An 18,916-nucleotide genomic window follows, 5' to 3' on the forward strand; every position below is an offset into this window, starting at 1 on the left:
GCAAGCTTTTACTATTTTCATGATTCAAAAAAATGCATGTTAAAATCATTTGGGGAAAAAAAGCTGATTAAATTTACTTGTAAGACATGGAACTGAAACAAAAGTAATGCTAAAAACAAAACAAAACAACAACAAAAAATACTGGTCAAAGGGACGCCCCTTCTGATAAGTCTTCTATGACCTCACCCCCCCCAAGTGGAGTTGTCTTTTCTGTCTTTTGGGTTCACAGTCCATATCTGGCATTTGAGAGCACCCATTGGGCTGTACAGCATGTTTTATTTTAGTGTCATGTGTCTCCCCCAGATTATAAACTCGTTAAGGGCATGAGCCATGGCCTGACTGTCAACTATCCCTCCATTGTTCACTCCTGCCAGAGGACCCTTTGCTAATGGCAATATGGTGGGAATTCGGCCACACTATTCACTACCCTAGCTTTACATCTAGCAACTGTCCCACAAGCCAAGGCAAGTTGAGGAAAGGGGAGACTGGAGCTGGGGTAGAATTACAAGTTGGGGATTTACACATCCTTTTAGAGGTGGTAAGTATGGCTTTCTGGCTAGGAGCCCAGAAAATGGTTGAAGCCTCCAAGGAAGGAAGATTCCTAACAAAGGTACTTCTTTCTTCTGGCAAAACAAAAGCCACAGCAATACTGTCTTGGTATTTATATGGTCAATGCTCAGGCAGCTCTAGAAACAAACACCCACAGGTTTTTTTTTTTTTTTTTGGTCTGATTATCTCTTCTTTCTCTAGTCACGTAATTGGTATATACTTCGAGAAATGCAAATGAATTCAAGTATTAGCCCAATCCAAATAAAGCTAGGCAGGCAGAGTGGTGTAGTAGGAATAGCAATGAATCTGAAAGTTGGAAGGACAGGGGTGAAGTCTCAGCCATGAATTTAGTGGCCACCATATTTAACTTTCTCTATGCTTCAGTCTTGACCTATAGATCCCCATCTTGTCTGCTGCAATACATTAAGTCAGAAGGCCTGGGTTTGAATCTTACCTTCACCATTTAGTAAATCTGTCGCTTTGGGCAATTTACTTAACCTCTATGAGCTTTAGGTTCCTTATCTGTAAGGCAGAATTTACTTTCCCTAATAGATACTGTGAAAATTAAATGAGATAATACATCTAGAGAGCTTGTAGCCCAGCATATGGCATGGAACAGCATTAAAATAAATGTTGGCTCTTACTACTACCTCACAGGGTTGATACGAAGATTAAAGGAGAAAATGATTGTGAAGGTGTTGATACACAAATACGAGAAATTCTTTAAAATGTTATCTAGTACAGTCCTACACTAAAAAAGGAATGACTCTCCATGGGGCTAATGAGGGAGCCACTGTTACAGTATTTCATTTTGTTAGGTTATGTGGGGCAGCATACCGTAACAGAAAAACTGTGGGTTTTGTGGTTAGATCCTACTTGCCTTTCTCTCTCTTGAGGATTAAACAGCTATACTTAGAAGGTGTTGCAAGGACTATTATTTATGACAGTGAGAGCAACAGCTTCTATATACTGAACATTTACTATTTACTCACTATGCTGAGTGCTGAAAATGTTATATCATTCAGTTTTCAAAACAACCACAAAAGGTAGAAACTTAGCCATCAAGTTTTGTTAAAAGAAACATTACCTCTGAAGGGTTGGGACTCACAACAGCTCCCTACTTCAGCAGGAAAAAGACTGGTACCAAGAGTGAAGGAAAAGGACACAGTGAGGAGAGGTTTAAAGGCTGAGAAAGCTGATACCCTTCAAAGAGGCTTATGCCATATTCATGCTAAGTCTGCAGGAATGATCATCTTACCTTTGTCCAGAGACTATGGCAGCATTTGCCTCGAGTTCTGTTAAAAATACAAAGGACAGAAATAAGATGTAGGAGCTTCTGGTGCATATGTCCACAGGGAGAAACTAGGTGCCTATGAGAATTCTGAATGCCTTACTTAAGCTAACATGTTTCCATGCCCAGCAGGACCCCCACCCTAACATGGTATAGAGACAGGGTTGGCACAGACACAACTCAGTTGTCTGGGGCATAAGACACTTAGTCTATTTTTATTTCCACTCCATACTGTGAAATAAATAATCCTGTTTGGATCAACAGAGCTAAATTCACATTGCCTGGTTCATCTTTCACCCAGCTATAACTTAGGTTAGTAAGATAATCTTCCTCTCATATACAAGAGGTTGTTTTCATTCTTAAAATATCTCTACCCTCCTGACTTTTTTTTAAAACAATAATCTTCAAATGTCTTAAATATCTATTAAGGATGCATTCTCCTCCAAAGAATTTCCTCACTGAGTTTCAGAGGATAAACTGCTTTACTTTGAGATAATCCCCCATACACCCCATTATGTTCCTCCCTTCTTCAACCTCCCAGCAATGCCCTCCAAAAAAGGAAAATCTCAGTAAACTGTCTAGCAGGGTTTTGCTTAAATGAGCATCCTATGGGTTTATCAGGTGCTTCTTTCTCAGAACCAGCAGAAAAACATCTTCTTCTTCCACTATATGCCTTTAGGTAGTTCCATCTTTTCCAAAAGACTGTCCCTGATGCACTATATGCCAGTGGCCTCTCCTGCCTCTGGAATCCAACAGCCCCTTTACCTGTCCCCATTTTAGGTAATTCAGCACCTCAGATTCAGTGTACATGTTTAACCTACCCTAATTATTACACGGCAGTGAAGTCAGGGTGCCTGGGTTATTTTTACCTCATTGTTTATTAGCCATGTGACCTTGGGCAAATTACTTGATCTCTCTGTGCTCAATGCCTCATCTGAAAAGTGGGGCTAGATAACCACTTTACCCACTTCAAAGTTAAAAAGATCAAATTAAATGATGCATATAAAAACGTTAGTACAGCACCTGGCATGTAGCTCAGTATTAGCTGTTATTAGTATTGCTATGATGCTCATGTTGATGCAGCTTTCACATGAGGAGGCTGAACTACTCTGTCTTCAACAGGAGATGCCGGCAGAAAAGAATCCTTGCTTCTCATTTGCTATTTAGCTTCCTATATCCAACCCATAAAACCTGGAAACTCATCTACAAGAAACAGATACCAACTCACTGAGTCTCTACTGCCTTAATGTCTCTGCTGGAGCAAAGAAACTCAGGTAATGTGTGCTCAAAAATAAAAACAGCTCAAGTCAAAAGAACTGGATTACAAAAAAAAAAAAAGATTTTGAAACAAAATTCAATGTTTTTGAGAATTTTAACACTATCACAGCTAATTCATATAACTGAAGATCAAAGGGGTTTGGTGAAGGCAATTATTGGCTTTGGGGGTATTCTAAGGAGATCCATTTAAGCTAAACTTCTAAAAGGAACAGGATCTTGCAGTTAATTACTCTGAGAAGGAGACTGTATGATACAATAAGGCCCATTTTCTGGAGAAAAGAGTTGGGGCAGGAGATGGAATTCCCTTCCCCTTTCCAGTTGCTCTTTTCCTCACCAAAAATGAGTTTTACTATCTAATTCCTTCTCTGACTAATTTGTTCCACTCCTACCCTTTTCAGGTATCATGTGGCAGTTGGTAACAAAGGAAGAATCTGGGTGACTGAAATGTTGTTTGCTCGTCCATTTTTTCAGAGGCCTAGTTTTACCCAAAGAGTATATAACAGAAAGTCCTACTCATCTTACAGGACATGATATCCTGAAGCAGGTTTTAAAATAATCACAACCTTTATTTTTACTGGCTTAGATTCAAAATTAAATATGGTTGTATTTTTAAAATTAATTTTGTCAAGTGTGTGAATTGTATTGTCAGTGAGATGCTAACCTTGTGGAAAGCAGTCATACTTTTTTTTCTCAGTACCCCTCAATAACCTGCAGTGACAAAGAGCTAGGCAACACTAAACTGTAACAATTTATGATCTTTATCTGCCCAGCAGTCTAATTGACAAAGACAGCGTGCTGTAATTGCCATCAAGATCCTCGTGTTCAGAGCTGGCCCAGCATCCCACAGCAGTTACCTGTCAAATTAGGCTCCATCTTCCAGAAACACCATCCCTAGTGCTGTTTACAATATCTTGGTCATGGGAAGAAACTTAATGCCATCCAGAGATGACTGAAATGACTCTGACTCCCTGGAGGAATGGCTCTCTCACTGTAGCAGAGGTTCTTGGAATAAGCTTCTACTCATGTCGTGATAATGCAATTACTATCTTAGTGCAGTAATGCTTGCCACTCCAGTGAGTTACCAGACGTCAGTCAGTCAGCTGCCAGCTATGGGTGCCAGGGTCATGGAACAGGGCAAACTCTGCAATGGAAACCACCCATGGCTGGGTGGCAGACAGACAATGGGCACTGAGGTGCCCTTCTTGAGTTCCCTGGCTGACACCAGGAATGCGTCAGAGAGCAAGCTGGTCAGGGGAAAAATAACCTCAAATAGTACTGCACAAGCTCTGCCACTCAACTGAAGTCTGCTCTGAAGCAAAGAGATAAGATAGTTTCAGCCACTTCCTGGTACATTGAGGACAACAGTGGTTCCTTCACGTGTAACCCATTCCACTCCAAGAAATTTTTCATAAGTGGGCCTTACCTGGTCTGGCAACAGACCCCTGCAGTGCTGTGGCTGGAGCTTCCTTTGGGACTAAACTCTGTGAAGGGGCTAAGGCAAGGAAAAAACAAAAACAAAACAGGCCTTTTACTTTCTTTTCTAAACAAAGCAGAAAGCATTGACTGAATCAAGGGCTAAGTAATTGCTGAAATACACATACTTTTAGAGAGTAGTACATGAAGTTGGCTTTGAAAGTACAGTACATTTCAAAACTTACTTAAAAAATCAAATACTTTAACAGTAGCAAAGACTACCACTATGGGTGTTTGTTTTTCCTTTTTGTGTAAACAAAGATCAAGGAAGGATATGGCCATGAGGACAGTAACACCCGTAATTTTTGCTTCTTGGGGTCGAGGTCTGTCCAGTACTCTAAAAAACTCTAAAGCGCACCTTAGTAGACACTCAAACCACGTTTAGAGGGACAATTACACCATTCACCCAGCATTTAAAAAACTGTCTCATCCCTTTAAAGACTACATTCCTTGAGATCTGAAATGAATCATATAATTTATTTCGTACTTTTCTACAGCACCTGGCAAGTGTGATGAGCATAAAGCAGGTATTCAATTCATACTTAACGAATAAATCAATTTGATATGTTATCTACTTATCTAACAGTTACCAAGAATTTACTAAGGGCAAGGCTCTGTGCCAGGCATCCTCAGAGACCAAATTACATTCTTCTTGTCCATCAGGAAGTCAAGTCTAGTATTAAAGATAAGATATACGCATGTGGTACACTGGAGTGAAATGTGATGTTACATAAAGCAGATTCATAAATTATAAATTGCTATGGGAGTCCAAAGCAAGGGAGAACAATTCTAGACTGAGAAATCTGAAGTTACATTAAAGGAAGAAATATCAGAATTAGGCTCTGAAGGACAGAGAGAACTTAGGCCCTTGAAGAGGAATGGAACACATTATACAATGTGCTCTAGAATGGAAACTTCTTGGGTCATACAGTAAAGACTGAGGCACAGATATGCCACATCTCTCAAGGTTATGTCCTCCCATCTTGACACCCAATCTAACTCTACAAAAATAAGTTTTACCCTCTTGTGGAAGTTGTGACTTTTACAGACTTCTCTCCCTGCTTAGTTAAGAATTTATTTTGGATGCTTTTTTGTCTGATAAAGCTTAAAACTATACTTTTACTTTTTACTCCAATATTGGTTTCTCACATTTTCAAGATAAAAGCACAGAAGCCCCTTGAAAAAAAATGGAAATAATCTTAACTAAAATTGAGAAGTTTTTTCCAACTGCTAGTTCATCTCCCTAAGGCTCACATATTTCTCTAAGATTATATATGATCCAGATAAAAATATTTTCTAATCACTTCATCATTATTCTCTTGGTACTGGAGGGAAAACTTCCCTGAAAGGAAATGGAAACACTTAAGAGCAAACAATATATTTAAGTCATACAAGATTTTTGTTTTTATTTTTTTGAATTCTTAAGATTCACCTACAACAGAAGTAGAACCAGAAACCTACAGCACCTCTCTCTCCTGCAAGGGCAGAGAACTCCTTAAAGGCCATTATCCCTCCCTGTATCTCTAGCACTGAAGTGAAGAGGCAGAGAGTAGGGGAATTAACCTTTCCAGGGCTCTGTGTGACGCAGTGTGCTGGCCACTTTATCCTAAGCCCTTTCAATGAATTTTTGTATAAATTCTACTAGGTAAGAGTTAAAATTTCCATTTTATAGGTGAAGTACATGGCTTACAAGAGGTTAAGGGATTTATCCAACTGTGACTGGTGAACAGTGGAGCTAGAATTTGAACTCTGATCTTACCTCGAAGCTTATGTTCTTTCTGCCCCTCAAGGCATTTTTAGCTGCATGAACAAGTTAGGTGCTATTGGCTGGCCTAAAATACAGCAAAGGTCCTTACAGCTGATTTCACTTTGGGGAAATAGAGCTTCTGTACCACTTAAGCCTCACAGAAAGAGGAACTTGTGTGCACACGTGCAGGAGATGTTAGGACACCTATGTTTCCATCATTAGCCCAACTTAACAGTACAGAGGAAATAACCCGGACTAGAAACACATGAATGGAATGGTCTAATTTTCAAAGAGATTGCATCAAATAGAAACTCGTAATAACAACTCTACCTTTTATTGAATGATTATTTTATTCTAGCCCTGTGCTAAGCATGTTATATACATCATCTTATTGAATTCTTACAACTACTACTGCCCTCATATTACAAAGAAAGAAACTAAAGTTTGGAATAGTCAAGTAACTTGCTTAAGCCCATACAGCTGGTAAATGCTGGCACTGTGTTACTAACCCAAGCCTGTCTCTCAACTACTTTGCTCCTCCCATGTCATCAGGAAACCTGGTTTCCTGGAAAGATTTCCTCTGGAGTAGCCAGTCAGAAGGGAACAGTCCCTGGGATAGAGTACAGTGAGGAAGGGGCTTTGAGAAACCTGCTTTGAAACTGCTGAGAACAAGTCTTTACCATGGTAAGAGAACCTGCAGGAGCTGCTATTCACCCTCAAGGGGCAATGTTAAACTAGAGGCTCACAACATAGACTTTGAATGAATACTGAACTCTGAGCATCAATTTTCTCATGTGAAGAATGGGGTTAGGGCTACCTGACGTGGTTGGTACAAAGATATTGTAAGACAATATACATAAAAATTTTTTTTCTGTAAAATAAAAATTTTTATGTAAGTGAAAGATACGTCTATTTCAGGAGCTGAGAGAGGACCAGGTTAATGAACATAAACTTAACATGGATTTAAAAAGCATATTTCCCAGTGTACTTCAAATAAATGAAACTACCATTATTGCCATTAAGCCCATTCTTCTTCCTCCAAATAGAAAAAGAATCATGCTTTCTCTTGCGGGATAGGTCATCAACAAATTAACACGAGATGATGCCAGGCCCCAAGTACATACCTATGCTGGGTAGAAGCTCTGGATGAGATCCCACCTTCTCCTCCACTAGGCCACCCGCAAGTGGCTCAGATGCTATGCCAACATGATTGTTTTTTGTGGTCGGCGCCGCGGAGATGAGCTCAGAGGGTACCAGAGTGGTTACTATCGAGCGTACATTGGTGGGGAGAGTACTGCCAGGTAAGCTGGGTCCTGCTGAAGCGGAGCCTGGGCCCACAGGGCTAGAGGTCATTTTTAGCAGAGTGGGTGCTGGGGGTGTTGGGGTTTTACTGTCCAGCTCTGTGGATAACTGCTCTGTTCCCACAAGCCCTGGAGCTGCAGTCTCTAGCCCTGGGCCTTCAGTCTCTCCATCTGCACCATACTGCTCTTCCCCTTTCTCAAGAGTGCCTGTAACTTTCTTACATGCCTTGGTCAGCAAAATCTGGCCGATTTTGTCCACTTTTCCTTTGCCCTTACTAGATGAGACTGGGCTTCGCCGGTTGACAGAAGAGCCTGGACTATTGGTCAAAAGGGGAGAAACCACCGTGGTTGACTGTGAAGAGGGCAGAGTGCTCTGATCTGCTGAGGTGCTCACCTGAGGACTAGTCTCATCTGAATTCAATTCTTTCACTTGCTGGACAGGGAGATGAGGAGGGACAACTGGAGAAGTTGTACAAGGAGGGGAAGGAAGCTGAACAGGGGTGGCTCGTGAGTTAAGGACCAAAGGTCGACCTGTCTGTATGTTTGGAGCGGGACTACTAGAGGGGGCATTAGGCAGTACAGGAGCAGAAGAAAATTTTATACTCTGAGGTATGTGTAAAGGGCCAACAACTGCAACAGAGGGAGGCATCAAGCCAGAGTTGGTTGTCAGTGGGGCTGCAGGAATTGTGCTTGGCTGTGATCCTTTCATAACCTGAATTATTGAGGATGAATTGATAAAGACAGGTGTAATGAACTGAGGCCGGGCATTTGACTGAGCAGCTGACTGTCCCTCAGAAACCATAACCTTGCTACCCACATTGGGCATTGTGACGACTGTTGACATTAATGCAGACTGCAAGTGAGTTGGCAGAGCTGCTGATGTGTTAGCTGAAGTTGTGATGGGATTGGAAGTTACAAAAACAGTTATCTGATTTGGGGGCAAAGGGGTGGAAATGGAGGAAGAGCTGACAGGTCTTGACATTACTTGAGGGATGCTTGGTGCAACACTGGAACTGACCTCACTCATTTCTGGATGCACAAGGGTTGAACACGGCTCGTTACTGTGAGGTAAATTTAGGGAATTAGAGGGTTCTTTAGAAGAAGACGGATCCTGCAGTGTGGGAATGACAGATGCTTTTTTCAGGTCCTCCCCAGAAACTACTGGAGGTGTCACTTCCAGATCTGTAAGCCCAGGGGGTTTAATGGTCACATTAGGAGCTCCAGAGTTGTCAAGAAGTTGACTTAACGATGTTGGTGCTTCCCTCATAGCAGGAGACACCAAATTTTTGTTCTCTTCGACACTGGGAAGCTTGTTAGGATCCGAAGGTTGCCCATCTTTTTTGGATTGATCTTCAGGGACAACTACTTTAACTTCTTGGGCAGGGACCGCTTTTAGCTCAACATTTACCTGCTCCTTCCTACCCTGGGAATTCTGGCAATCGCTGTCCTGAGGCACGTTCAAGCTCTCCTTGTTATCCTCGAGAACACCTCCCACTGCAGCCACAGGCATGGTAGAATTCTGAGGATTCAGCCCACTGTTGTTAGGGAAGTTCCCAGGTACAGGGGGATTGGCCAAAGGAGTGGGATTGACCAGTACATTTCTTGGCAACTCCACATTTTGCAACAGGGCTGCGTTTGTTTGAGAGGCCAGAGTAAGTTTAGGGGCTTTTGAATTTTGTCTCCCAGGACTTGGGGTGGTTTTCCTACTTGACCCAGGACTAGACCTGCGACTGTTGCTTGGACTTGCCCGTTTTGTTGCTCCAGAATTAGACTGCTTTCCAGAATTCACCACCACAGAATCTAATTTGTGAGTTTGTGGGGCAGCAAAATTGGAAGAATTATTCATGGTAAGATTTGAAGGTGCTTGCCCAATGGCCTTCAAAGTTGTTGGATTTAGGCCCTGTTGATCAAAGCCCCTGTTTAAATTTGGCCTGGGAGGTAAGGGAATATTAATCTGTGGGGGGAAGAGTCCTGCTATGGAGGCATTGAGTCTTTCTGGTGACAGACTGATTTCTGAAGGTTCTGTGCTGGGAGGGCGGTTGTTGGGTGTCTGAGGATAATAGGGTCTGGGGCTGGCTCTGTTTGGTGTTTTAGGCCTAGATGTTTGGGTTGGAGCAGCCACATTTGGAAAGTGGTGGCCATGAGAACTGGGCAGGGAATTTACAGGGGGCTGCTGGGGAGTTGCACCTTGAGCTGCTGAAAGGGGTGATGGTCCAGGTTTTGGCCCTGTCATCATTAACTGATTCTGGGAAACTACTAAATGTGAAGGCATGTTATTTGGGCCTCCCGAGACAGATGGTACTTCACTGCCACTTGCTTCAGGGAGCGAGGACATCTCTCCCAGTGGCGAGCTGGAAGGATTCTGGGGGTTCTCCGGGTATACCATTTTCCTTGAATTGCTTCCCAAAGGAGTATTCACAGGCATTGGCATTCTCTGTTTATCAGGTGATGGCGGCACGGAGGCAGGTCCTTGCAAACTGACCATGACAGGCACACTGCCACTCTGCTGCATGGGCATTCTCTGGGAGTCTGGGTTCAGGGGGCCCCTTGGGGGATGGACACTCTGGGAGACGGGAAGCCTGACTGATTTGGGGTCCTGCTGCATCATGAGCATCATCATCATTTGTTGCTGCTGCTGCTGTTGCTGCTGCTGAGACTGTGGCTGACTGGGAGGTTGTGGCTGCTGCGGCGGCGGTGGTGGCAGTTGTGGCTGTGGCTGCTGCTGTGGTGGCTGTGGTGGGGGTGCCACATGCTGCATGAGCTGAGGAGGCATCTGCTGAAGTGGCCTCTGTTCAACTGGCTGAGAAGGATAACCTAAAACGAGCCCCCAAAATCAGGGAAGTTAGATTTTCAGCAAGAAAAGCTTTGCTACCTTTAGAGTATAGCCAAGCAATACTCATCTAGGTGGCACAGACCGTGCACAGACAGCTCAGGTGTGCCCGTTCCCAGGGGGGCAGGGGCAGCCCCACATTCGCTGTCGTAAGCAAAGGGGCATAGTGCTTAAGGAAGCAAAAAGCAAAGCATCAAGAACCTGGAGCTCCTTAGTCTTCAGGATTTGAACGAAGCATCACTGTACTAAGACTGTAACACCGCTACCCACTGAGAGTGGCCAAGTCTATACCAGTCAAACATTCAGCTGAAACATGAAAAACTCCATCAACAGCAAGCAGTTGACCACCCAGCATTGGGGTCTCATGCAGGCATAACAAATATTTCACTGTACTTGTGAATGAAGCATTTAAGATTCACTTTTTTCTGTTAGGACAGATTTTTTTTTTTTAAGACTTGGTTTTGTTGAAAACGCCAGCACTGAAGACAGCCTTTTTATTCTTTCAACAGAAGTAAAATATGACATTCTAGGATTCAATTCCTTAAGAAAGCAGAATTTAAAATTACTCCAATCCATTGGTTTCACACACCATGCTGTATCCTTAAGGCTCAATCCTTTGGGAAACCCAACTGAATTAAACTGCCCCTCAGACGTAAGTCAGATTAATAAATTGTAGGAGCTAACAGAAGCTGATACATACATCAAAAATAAAATGAGGGCACTGAAGTTCTTTTTATGAATATTTTTTCCATTTACTTTTTTACATGTAAATATCTATTTTGAAAAATATTTTCTATGAATTCATAATTGGAGAATTAAGTAAGCAAGAAGCATAGCCCCCAGGAATAAAAAAATAATTTGGGGAAAAGTACTCTGAGGGACAATATCTCACAAATTTCTAGAAGGCAACATCTCAAATGATTCTTACTTCTGTAAAGATTTTATTTGGCATTTTAGAACCAAAACCTTACACAATCAGCAGAAAGGATGGAAAGATCATTAACCAAGAATAAAGGTGGTTCAGTGGGAAAAAGTGAGCATATAGCTGGGATACAATTTCACAAACTAGATTTATTTCATTGTTGTACGAAAAAATACATTAGGAAAGTTTTAAGAAGGTACAGGCACAAGGACAGTTGACTCTGGCAGTCAGATGAAATGGTGGCTCAAGATTTTCACAGAGCAGCTACCAAATGCTGCTGACCCACAGGGTCATAATCTGTGTTTAATAGCTAATCAATGTCTTCTGGCCAAAGATTGACATGATACCAATGAGTACAATGTGCAGAATCCATTTTTGGAAGTTTTTAAAAATCCTTTTTTTGTTTTAGGCCCACATAACATCTTTACATTTATAAAGCCAATAACATATGGCATTTTTATAGGTTTAACTCAGGTTCCCATGTTAAGAAAATTGTACTTTCTGTAGAAGCCCCTTGATGTCAGGGCTATGACACAAATGCCTTTATCTTTAAAATCAGGCCACCAGACAGCATCAATATCAAAGAGAGCAACATAGACAATACAGCAGCCTCTTGAAAGTAACAGTTACGGGCATGGCTGCTATACAGTTCCAGAAGCTGGAGGCAGCAGTACAAAGGACACTAATGATAAGAAGACAGATTGCAGGTACCCTGACAGCATGGTGCAAGGGGAAAGCCAGGACAAACACAGTGTATATAACATAATTCAAAACCAAATTTATTAATCAAAGGATGAAAGCTCGTATGCCTTCAGGGACCAGACCGGTACTGAAGAAGAGAAGTGGGCTAGTGTAAGACAGTAGTAGTTCTGTAGACAGAGCCAAACTGCAGAGCTGCTGATGCTCTATCTAAAGGCATTTAAATTCAGGTTTCTGTTTGGTTCAGGATGCTGCGTGACAATTCAGACATATTGTAGGCCAAATTCAGCCTACAGGCTCTCAGCTTGCAAACTGTAGAAAGGAAGCAATAATGTGTGTGAGGACCCTGGGATTTACAGAATTCAGATGTGTCCGAGGGAAGGCACATTCCTGTTCATAATGCCTTTGGACATACCCACCAAAGACTGGTGACCTCCCAGCCTCAGCTGTGCGGCTGCAACTCACTGATGGGAAGTGTGGTGTGTCCAAACAACTTGGAATAAATAACACAAAGTACTGACATCGTGATGAATTTACTTTTTTTCTGATTCACTTAAAAAATACATAAATTAAAGGTGGACTAACATTTATACCTAAAATAACATCATACTTATATGCCAAAAGAGGTAGAATAACTAGCAAGGAAGAAATTAAACATAATCCTTTGTATACACAGGGAAGTGTGGTTTTAATGTGATAGGCTTGTGTGTCTTCAACTGCATCACAGGGTAATACGGTTACAAATCACTCTTAGGATAAGAGTAACCAGGTATAAAGGCATTGTAGCAGTTGGCCTTGGTTCTATAATACCTAGGTTGGAATGAATGAATTTTAGGAGATTTTTTCCTTCTCAACATAATTTTCAACATTTAGAGGATAATATTAAAATATAATCGGGGGTGGGGTGAGGTCCAACACAGAGGGTTTCAAAATATTGGTCTTTTTTCATTATTAAGCTGGGTAAGAAGTACATGAATGTCTCCTTTATTACTCTTTATATATTTTTTATGTTTAAAGATTCATAATAAAAGTTCTATCAAAAAAATCTTATTTTAAACCCTGGTAGTTCTCTGCTTTGAGAAAGCCCCAGTAGAAAAGGCTCCAGGAAAGGCAGGCAAGCAGGATTAGAGTGAAAAACATCTTTCCATTTAATCTTAGCCCATTTTGATGCCAACTAGAACCTTGATATCGACAAGAACAAAGGCATTTGACATTTCAGTCTGATTTTACGAGGACCTAAAATAGCAAAGGTTAAACTGAGGAGAATAAACACACACACACACACTCTCTCTCTCTCTCTCTCTCTCTCTCTCTCACACACCTTCAGAAATTATACTTGAAAAAAATTTTTTAACTTAATACCAAGGTGAAGTTTCCAAATACTAAACACATTAAATCACTGAGTAGCCTGGTTAGTAGACAAAATAAAATACTATTGTTTCCTTGAAGAAAAGCCTTAAAAACTGCTGTAAATAAATGATGACAAGTATATAATATTTAGCTAACATTTTATCACCTGGTGGTCGGTTTGAAAATTCTGGCAGTTTAGGGCCTGAGTTGTCCAAGTTAATTCCTTGTTCTCCAGGCAATGGCTGCTGATCAGCTTCTTCCAGACCAGCTGGGCGAGTATCTGGGGTGCTAAAAAATAAATTACACATTTGAGAGTAAGTTGTATAGTTTATACACAAAACTAGCTGCTCTTCCCTATTTCTGAAGAACTAAAATTTGGTTGCATTATCATTCTAAGCATTATTTACATCTCTCCAGTCTGATAAAATAGTCAATATTTGGTATAAAAATAACCCAGCAATTTCATTAAATGTTAAAATCCACTTAACAACATGGCTATTTACTCAAAGTGCTTTCTACAAGTTTCTGATATATAATGATTTTCATGTAATCATCCACCCCTTAGATGTTTTAAGACCTGATCATAGTTTGGACTATCAATATAAAGTACTGCTCCTATGAAACCCACACTATCTTTGGTATAGCTATCAAATTCAATCAGGGAGTCCATATTTCTTATTTTTTGTGTGACTACTTCAGCAGTGGCTCCAACAATTCACAACACCTTGCAATAACTTGTAGATTGGTTGATGAAAATGGTATTCATGAGCAAAGAAAGATGGACAATACCAGAACAAAGCTAATTAATTTTGTTGCAAAATGAGTAGTTGTAGACATCCTCACTGGCTTTAGGATGCTTTCATTTTTACCTGGGTTTAACTTAAGAGTTTTCAGTGGGGAAGAAAAAAATGAAAACATTATCTACTAACACCCACATTCCCAAAGAACTAGGGTGCTCATAGCCCTCATTTTGTTTGTTATCTTATTCCTAGCTGCTCCTCTTTCTACCTTTAGTTTTCCTTTGCCCTGATCTTGGTCACCCACTTTTGGACAGTATTTTCTCTCACTCTGTTCTGTGGAGTTTCATAAGTCTTACCTTAAATCCACTTTAAAAGCCCTAGCACATGGGAATTTAGAAACTAAAGCAGGTCCTTAGCACATCCAGATGTCTATATCGATTTGCTCCTTAAATGACCTTACTTCAAATCATACGCAAAGATTCTGTAGTACTCTTTAAAGAATTGTACTCATTATGGATGAGAAAACAAAGGCCCAGAGAGGTGTAAGATACAGGCCCAAGGTTCCACAGTAAGCTAGGAGCACTCACTCCTCCTTTTAACCTACTGTTTCCCTTCCTAGGAGCCCTGATGCTGTCTGTATAAGGCCTTTTCACAGCTGTAGTCCCAACAAGTAAGCAATCTCCCTTGAGGGCTGGTGTAGAAGCAAAAATCTATACTAATGGCAACTGAATAACCTTGCAATTTTACTCCTAGATTACTGGCAGGAATAAATATTGCCACAAAAAATGTTCCCACACAGGTTGAGAGTAGTAAAGAATTTAACTTAGAAAGAGCTATTAGAAAAATAAGATAACCAAAGGGCTTATTAATTCTGAATTCAGGAAAAATACAAGTTGTTAACATACAATTAACTGATTTTTGATTTGTGAGATTCAAGAAGCAGCAAGTGAATATGATATATTAGCCTAAATATTGTGAGAAGGCTGGGAGAAAGGTAGTTGGTTTTATTTTGAACATTTATGTTGGCTTAACTAAAGCTCCCCTATTCTCTTCTATAGTTCTAGCAAATTATTTGAATTGTTTTATATTCATTAGTTACTATTCTCTGGTAATAAATACCTCTGATTTCTAGTTTTATGATTAAAGACAGTAAATCCAGTTTCATTAACATTGTTTCTGGAAACATTTAATCAAAGCCAAAAATATGACTTAATGTTTAGCTTTAGGAAATGAAATATAAATTGATTTGCCCTTCCTGCTGTAATCTTGCAGAAGAACTCAGCCTGGAGAATCTTTACTGAAAAGGTAATTGATTTAAAAGGTCTAATTAGCTTAGCATGAGGTTTTAAGCTTCTAGGGATAATAAAGAGCCCTTAAAGGAAAGGCACCTGTACAAAAAACCATTTCTATTTGAGAGACAGAAGGGAGTCTCCATAAACAGTTTTCATTTCCAAAACACATTTGGCCTTTCTGATTCCCCAACAGTCATTATAAACCTGACATACTTTGTGGAGGTGCAGCGTGGTAGCACTGGCTACTTTTCAGGCTCTGAATACCCCAACCCCATGAGACTACAGACTTAAGAAACATATATCAGTTGACTGTAATGTATGAACCTTGTTTGGATCCTTATTTAACAAACTGTTAAAAAAATTAATTCGAGATAATCAGGGAAATTTGAACACTGTCTGTATATGTGAGAATATGAAGGAAGTGTTAGTTTTTCTAGGTATGCTAATGGTATTGTGTAGTCATAAAATCTCTTCCAGAGGTACATACTGAAATATTTAAAGTGAACTTGCTTTAAAATAAGAGGGTAATGGGAGAGAACATGGATGAAGGCAAGATAGATTATGAGTTGAAAATGTGAAGCAAGAGGAATTTCATTATAGTATTCTAATTTTATACATGTTTAAAATTTTTCATCAAAAAAAGTTGTTCACATAGAAATAAATGAATAAGATTTTAGGCAAAACTATCACAACCTACTTTAGATCTTGCTGACTATTTTTCTTCTTCCGAGGGGGTTTCTTCTTCTTCGGTTTATTTGCGTTGGTATTATTTTGCTTATTGTTTACCCCAAAATGGCCTGCAGAGATATCACTCTGCAATAAGTTGACCAACAATGGGCTTGTTAGCGTGACATCCTTATTGACCGGGAAGCCTGGATTCTGACCACAGGACATCTGATTTCCATTGGGTGCTCCACTGAAAGGTGCACTGAAAGGCATCCCATGGCCTGAGAAGTGGTTCCCCGAGGCACTGTTTCCCTGCATGGCCTGCACATGCGGGGGGACCATGTTGGTTTGTTGCATGCTAACATCAGGCATCATCTGAGACAAGCTGACATCATTATTTGCTGTAGTAGCAGGATCGCCATGCTGCTGGGCCATGTGTGGGCTGGGCCCTGGTGGCCGCAAGACCTGCCCCTGAATCCCCATAACCTGAGATGGACTGTTGTTCACGGGCCCTTGCTGGGGCAGCATCTGTCCTGACATCTGTCCCGTAAACTGCACCATGTTTCCTTGCATATTTGGAGTTGGTCCCCTCATTATCTGTGCTGGTCCCGGCATGACACTGGATTGGTTCTGAGTGTTAAATTGTTGCTTATTCCCCTGCATCTGATTGGTCATGATCTGCTCTATCATCGGGTTCTGTTGGAGCAAAACTTGCCCCTGAGGCCCCATCATCTGGTTATGTGGCGCCATCATTTGTGGGCCCTGCTGGGGAAGCATCTGCTTGGGTGGGGTCATCCTCTGGGGTGAGGGCCCAAGATTTTGGCTCTGAGGATTCACCATCATCTGACCCTGCGGCATAAGCTGGGCCCTTGAAAGGATCATAGGGTTCTGAGGGTTCAAGGTTCCTTGTTGCTGGACCATCTGGCCTTGGGAGGGCACGATCTGCTGGTGCATGCTCATCAGCTGAGATGGTGGGCCCTGCTGGGGCTGGCCTTGCATGTTGCCCAGGTTCACCTGAGGAACCCCAGAACTACCAGCCTGTTGGCTGTTCATGTTGCCATGAATTCCCATGAGGCTGGGCTGCATCATATTTGGTGGCCCGTGGGACACCTGCATCTGGTTTTGAGGAGGACCAGCTCCTTGACCACCTTTAAAAAAAAGGAAAGCGAAGTTTCAGAAAGAAATACTATTATCTTATTGTTATTAAGATACTCAAATTACCTTAATTAGAAAAACACCCCTCACCCATACATCCACTGACCAACATAAACAAATGTGCTGTGCTTAACATACTTTCTGTGGGTTTTCTTAGTATGGAGATGTGACTGTGGCATAACTATTTACATTCTCAGTGACCATACAATAGAGAAGGAGAGACCGTTTCTTTACTCCTACTTGGTAACTTAAAGATAACATTCTGAATATCAGTAAAGTTTGCTTTCTTTCAGATTACACAAAGAGAAAGGTAGCATCTCATTACTAAAAAATGACTTATAGCTACCCAAGAGGAAGAAAATTTATGAAAAGCACTGTAGGCTAGTGAAATAAGCTCTGCTTCAGATGAGTCAAGGAAACAAAAAATGTGATGTAGCCTTTTAGGAAAATCTCAGCAATATTGAGAAGACCTTTAAATGCTCCTAGGAAAACTAATAATGACTCTCAAAGTCATTATGGATGTGATATCTAGATGCTTCACTTTAAAGAAAAGAACACCTAATACTTCCTGAAGATAGGTCTCCCCTTCTCCAATGCAGTAAAAACTATTTGGTCTTAATATGGAAGCTGAGCCTCTGGTGGAAGTCAACTGATGGACAATTCAGAAGCTGCAGACAGAGGATACTCAACAAAGGATGTTAAACTTCAGTGGCCCTCCCCTGTGGCAGTCGCTGGTGGACCACATGGGACATATTTTATTCTTCTTAGTTATTTCTAATTTAGACAAAGAACACCACCTGGCTTGCTGCAGTGTTTACTTACTGTTGGGTCTTTGGGACTTTCCTATAGCTGCTTATCTCTTCCTTTTTACTGAATAACCTTCTAACTTATTTTATCTTCCCTTTTATTTTTCATTTTTAAATGGAAATTAGAAAGTGGCAGCCACAATGATGTTATCAGGCCAGTCCATACTCCAGTCAAGGAGACAGGGGACAAACTGTCCCTTGTTCATACCATCGAGAGTTGTCCTGAATCCTAAGGAAGATTTTCTAAACCAGCCTTGTAAACTCTTAAATTGAACTCCATGACCACTATATATATATATATACACACACACACATATACATACACTATATACACTGACTATACCAGTGTATATTCATTCAATCAACAATTATTTATTGAGTACCTAATAAACATAAGGCATTTCTGGTGCTGAGGTAACAACAAGAAGACAGACCAAGTCCCTGACCCCTTGAAGTCCAGTTGGCAAGAGAAAATAACAAACAGACCAAGTATTTTTAACATGAAGAAGTAAAAGCTAACAAGAGGGTAAGAAACAGAAAACGACAGACTAGGGCTCTCTTAGATGGGATAAGTGAAGAAATCAAAACAATATGTACATGTGGAAGGCACCACATAAAAACACAAAACAGCTGTGCTTATGTGGAGGAATTATGAATGACTTTCTCACTGTTTTAAAACTTCCTATAAAAAACATGAATTCACATAGCTCAGTTTCGCATTAGGAGATAGGGAAGGTCACGCAGTTTGCCCTATCCTTCCCTCATCCTTCAAGAGGTAGTTTGAACTTTTTTTTAAATTGAGTTAAAATTGTTCTCC

General features: G+C 40.9%; 1 protein-coding gene across 10 annotated transcripts in view; it reads right to left on the bottom strand.

Annotated features, from left to right (window-relative positions):
• Positions 1-18,916, bottom strand: part of NCOA6 (nuclear receptor coactivator 6) — an 86,657-nt gene that overhangs the window by 9,517 nt on the left and 58,224 nt on the right. For 9 of the 10 annotated variants that reach the window (XM_074347177.1, XM_074347176.1, XM_074347175.1 and 6 more), the window contains 5 exons: positions 16,170-17,286; positions 13,607-13,728; positions 7,463-10,453; positions 4,542-4,610; positions 1,808-1,844 (listed from right to left, as the gene is read on the bottom strand). In XM_074347177.1, coding sequence (XP_074203278.1) covers positions 1,808-1,844; positions 4,542-4,610; positions 7,463-10,453; positions 13,607-13,728; positions 16,170-17,286 — 4,336 coding nt within the window. The remainder of the gene's footprint in view (positions 1-1,807; positions 1,845-4,541; positions 4,611-7,462; positions 10,454-13,606; positions 13,729-16,169; positions 17,287-18,916) is intronic. The other variant, XM_074347179.1, reaches the window with a different exon arrangement.

The sequence above is a fragment of the Camelus bactrianus genome, chromosome 19, assembly GCF_048773025.1.
Source record: "Camelus bactrianus isolate YW-2024 breed Bactrian camel chromosome 19, ASM4877302v1, whole genome shotgun sequence".
Lineage (NCBI taxonomy): Eukaryota > Metazoa > Chordata > Mammalia > Artiodactyla > Camelidae > Camelus > Camelus bactrianus.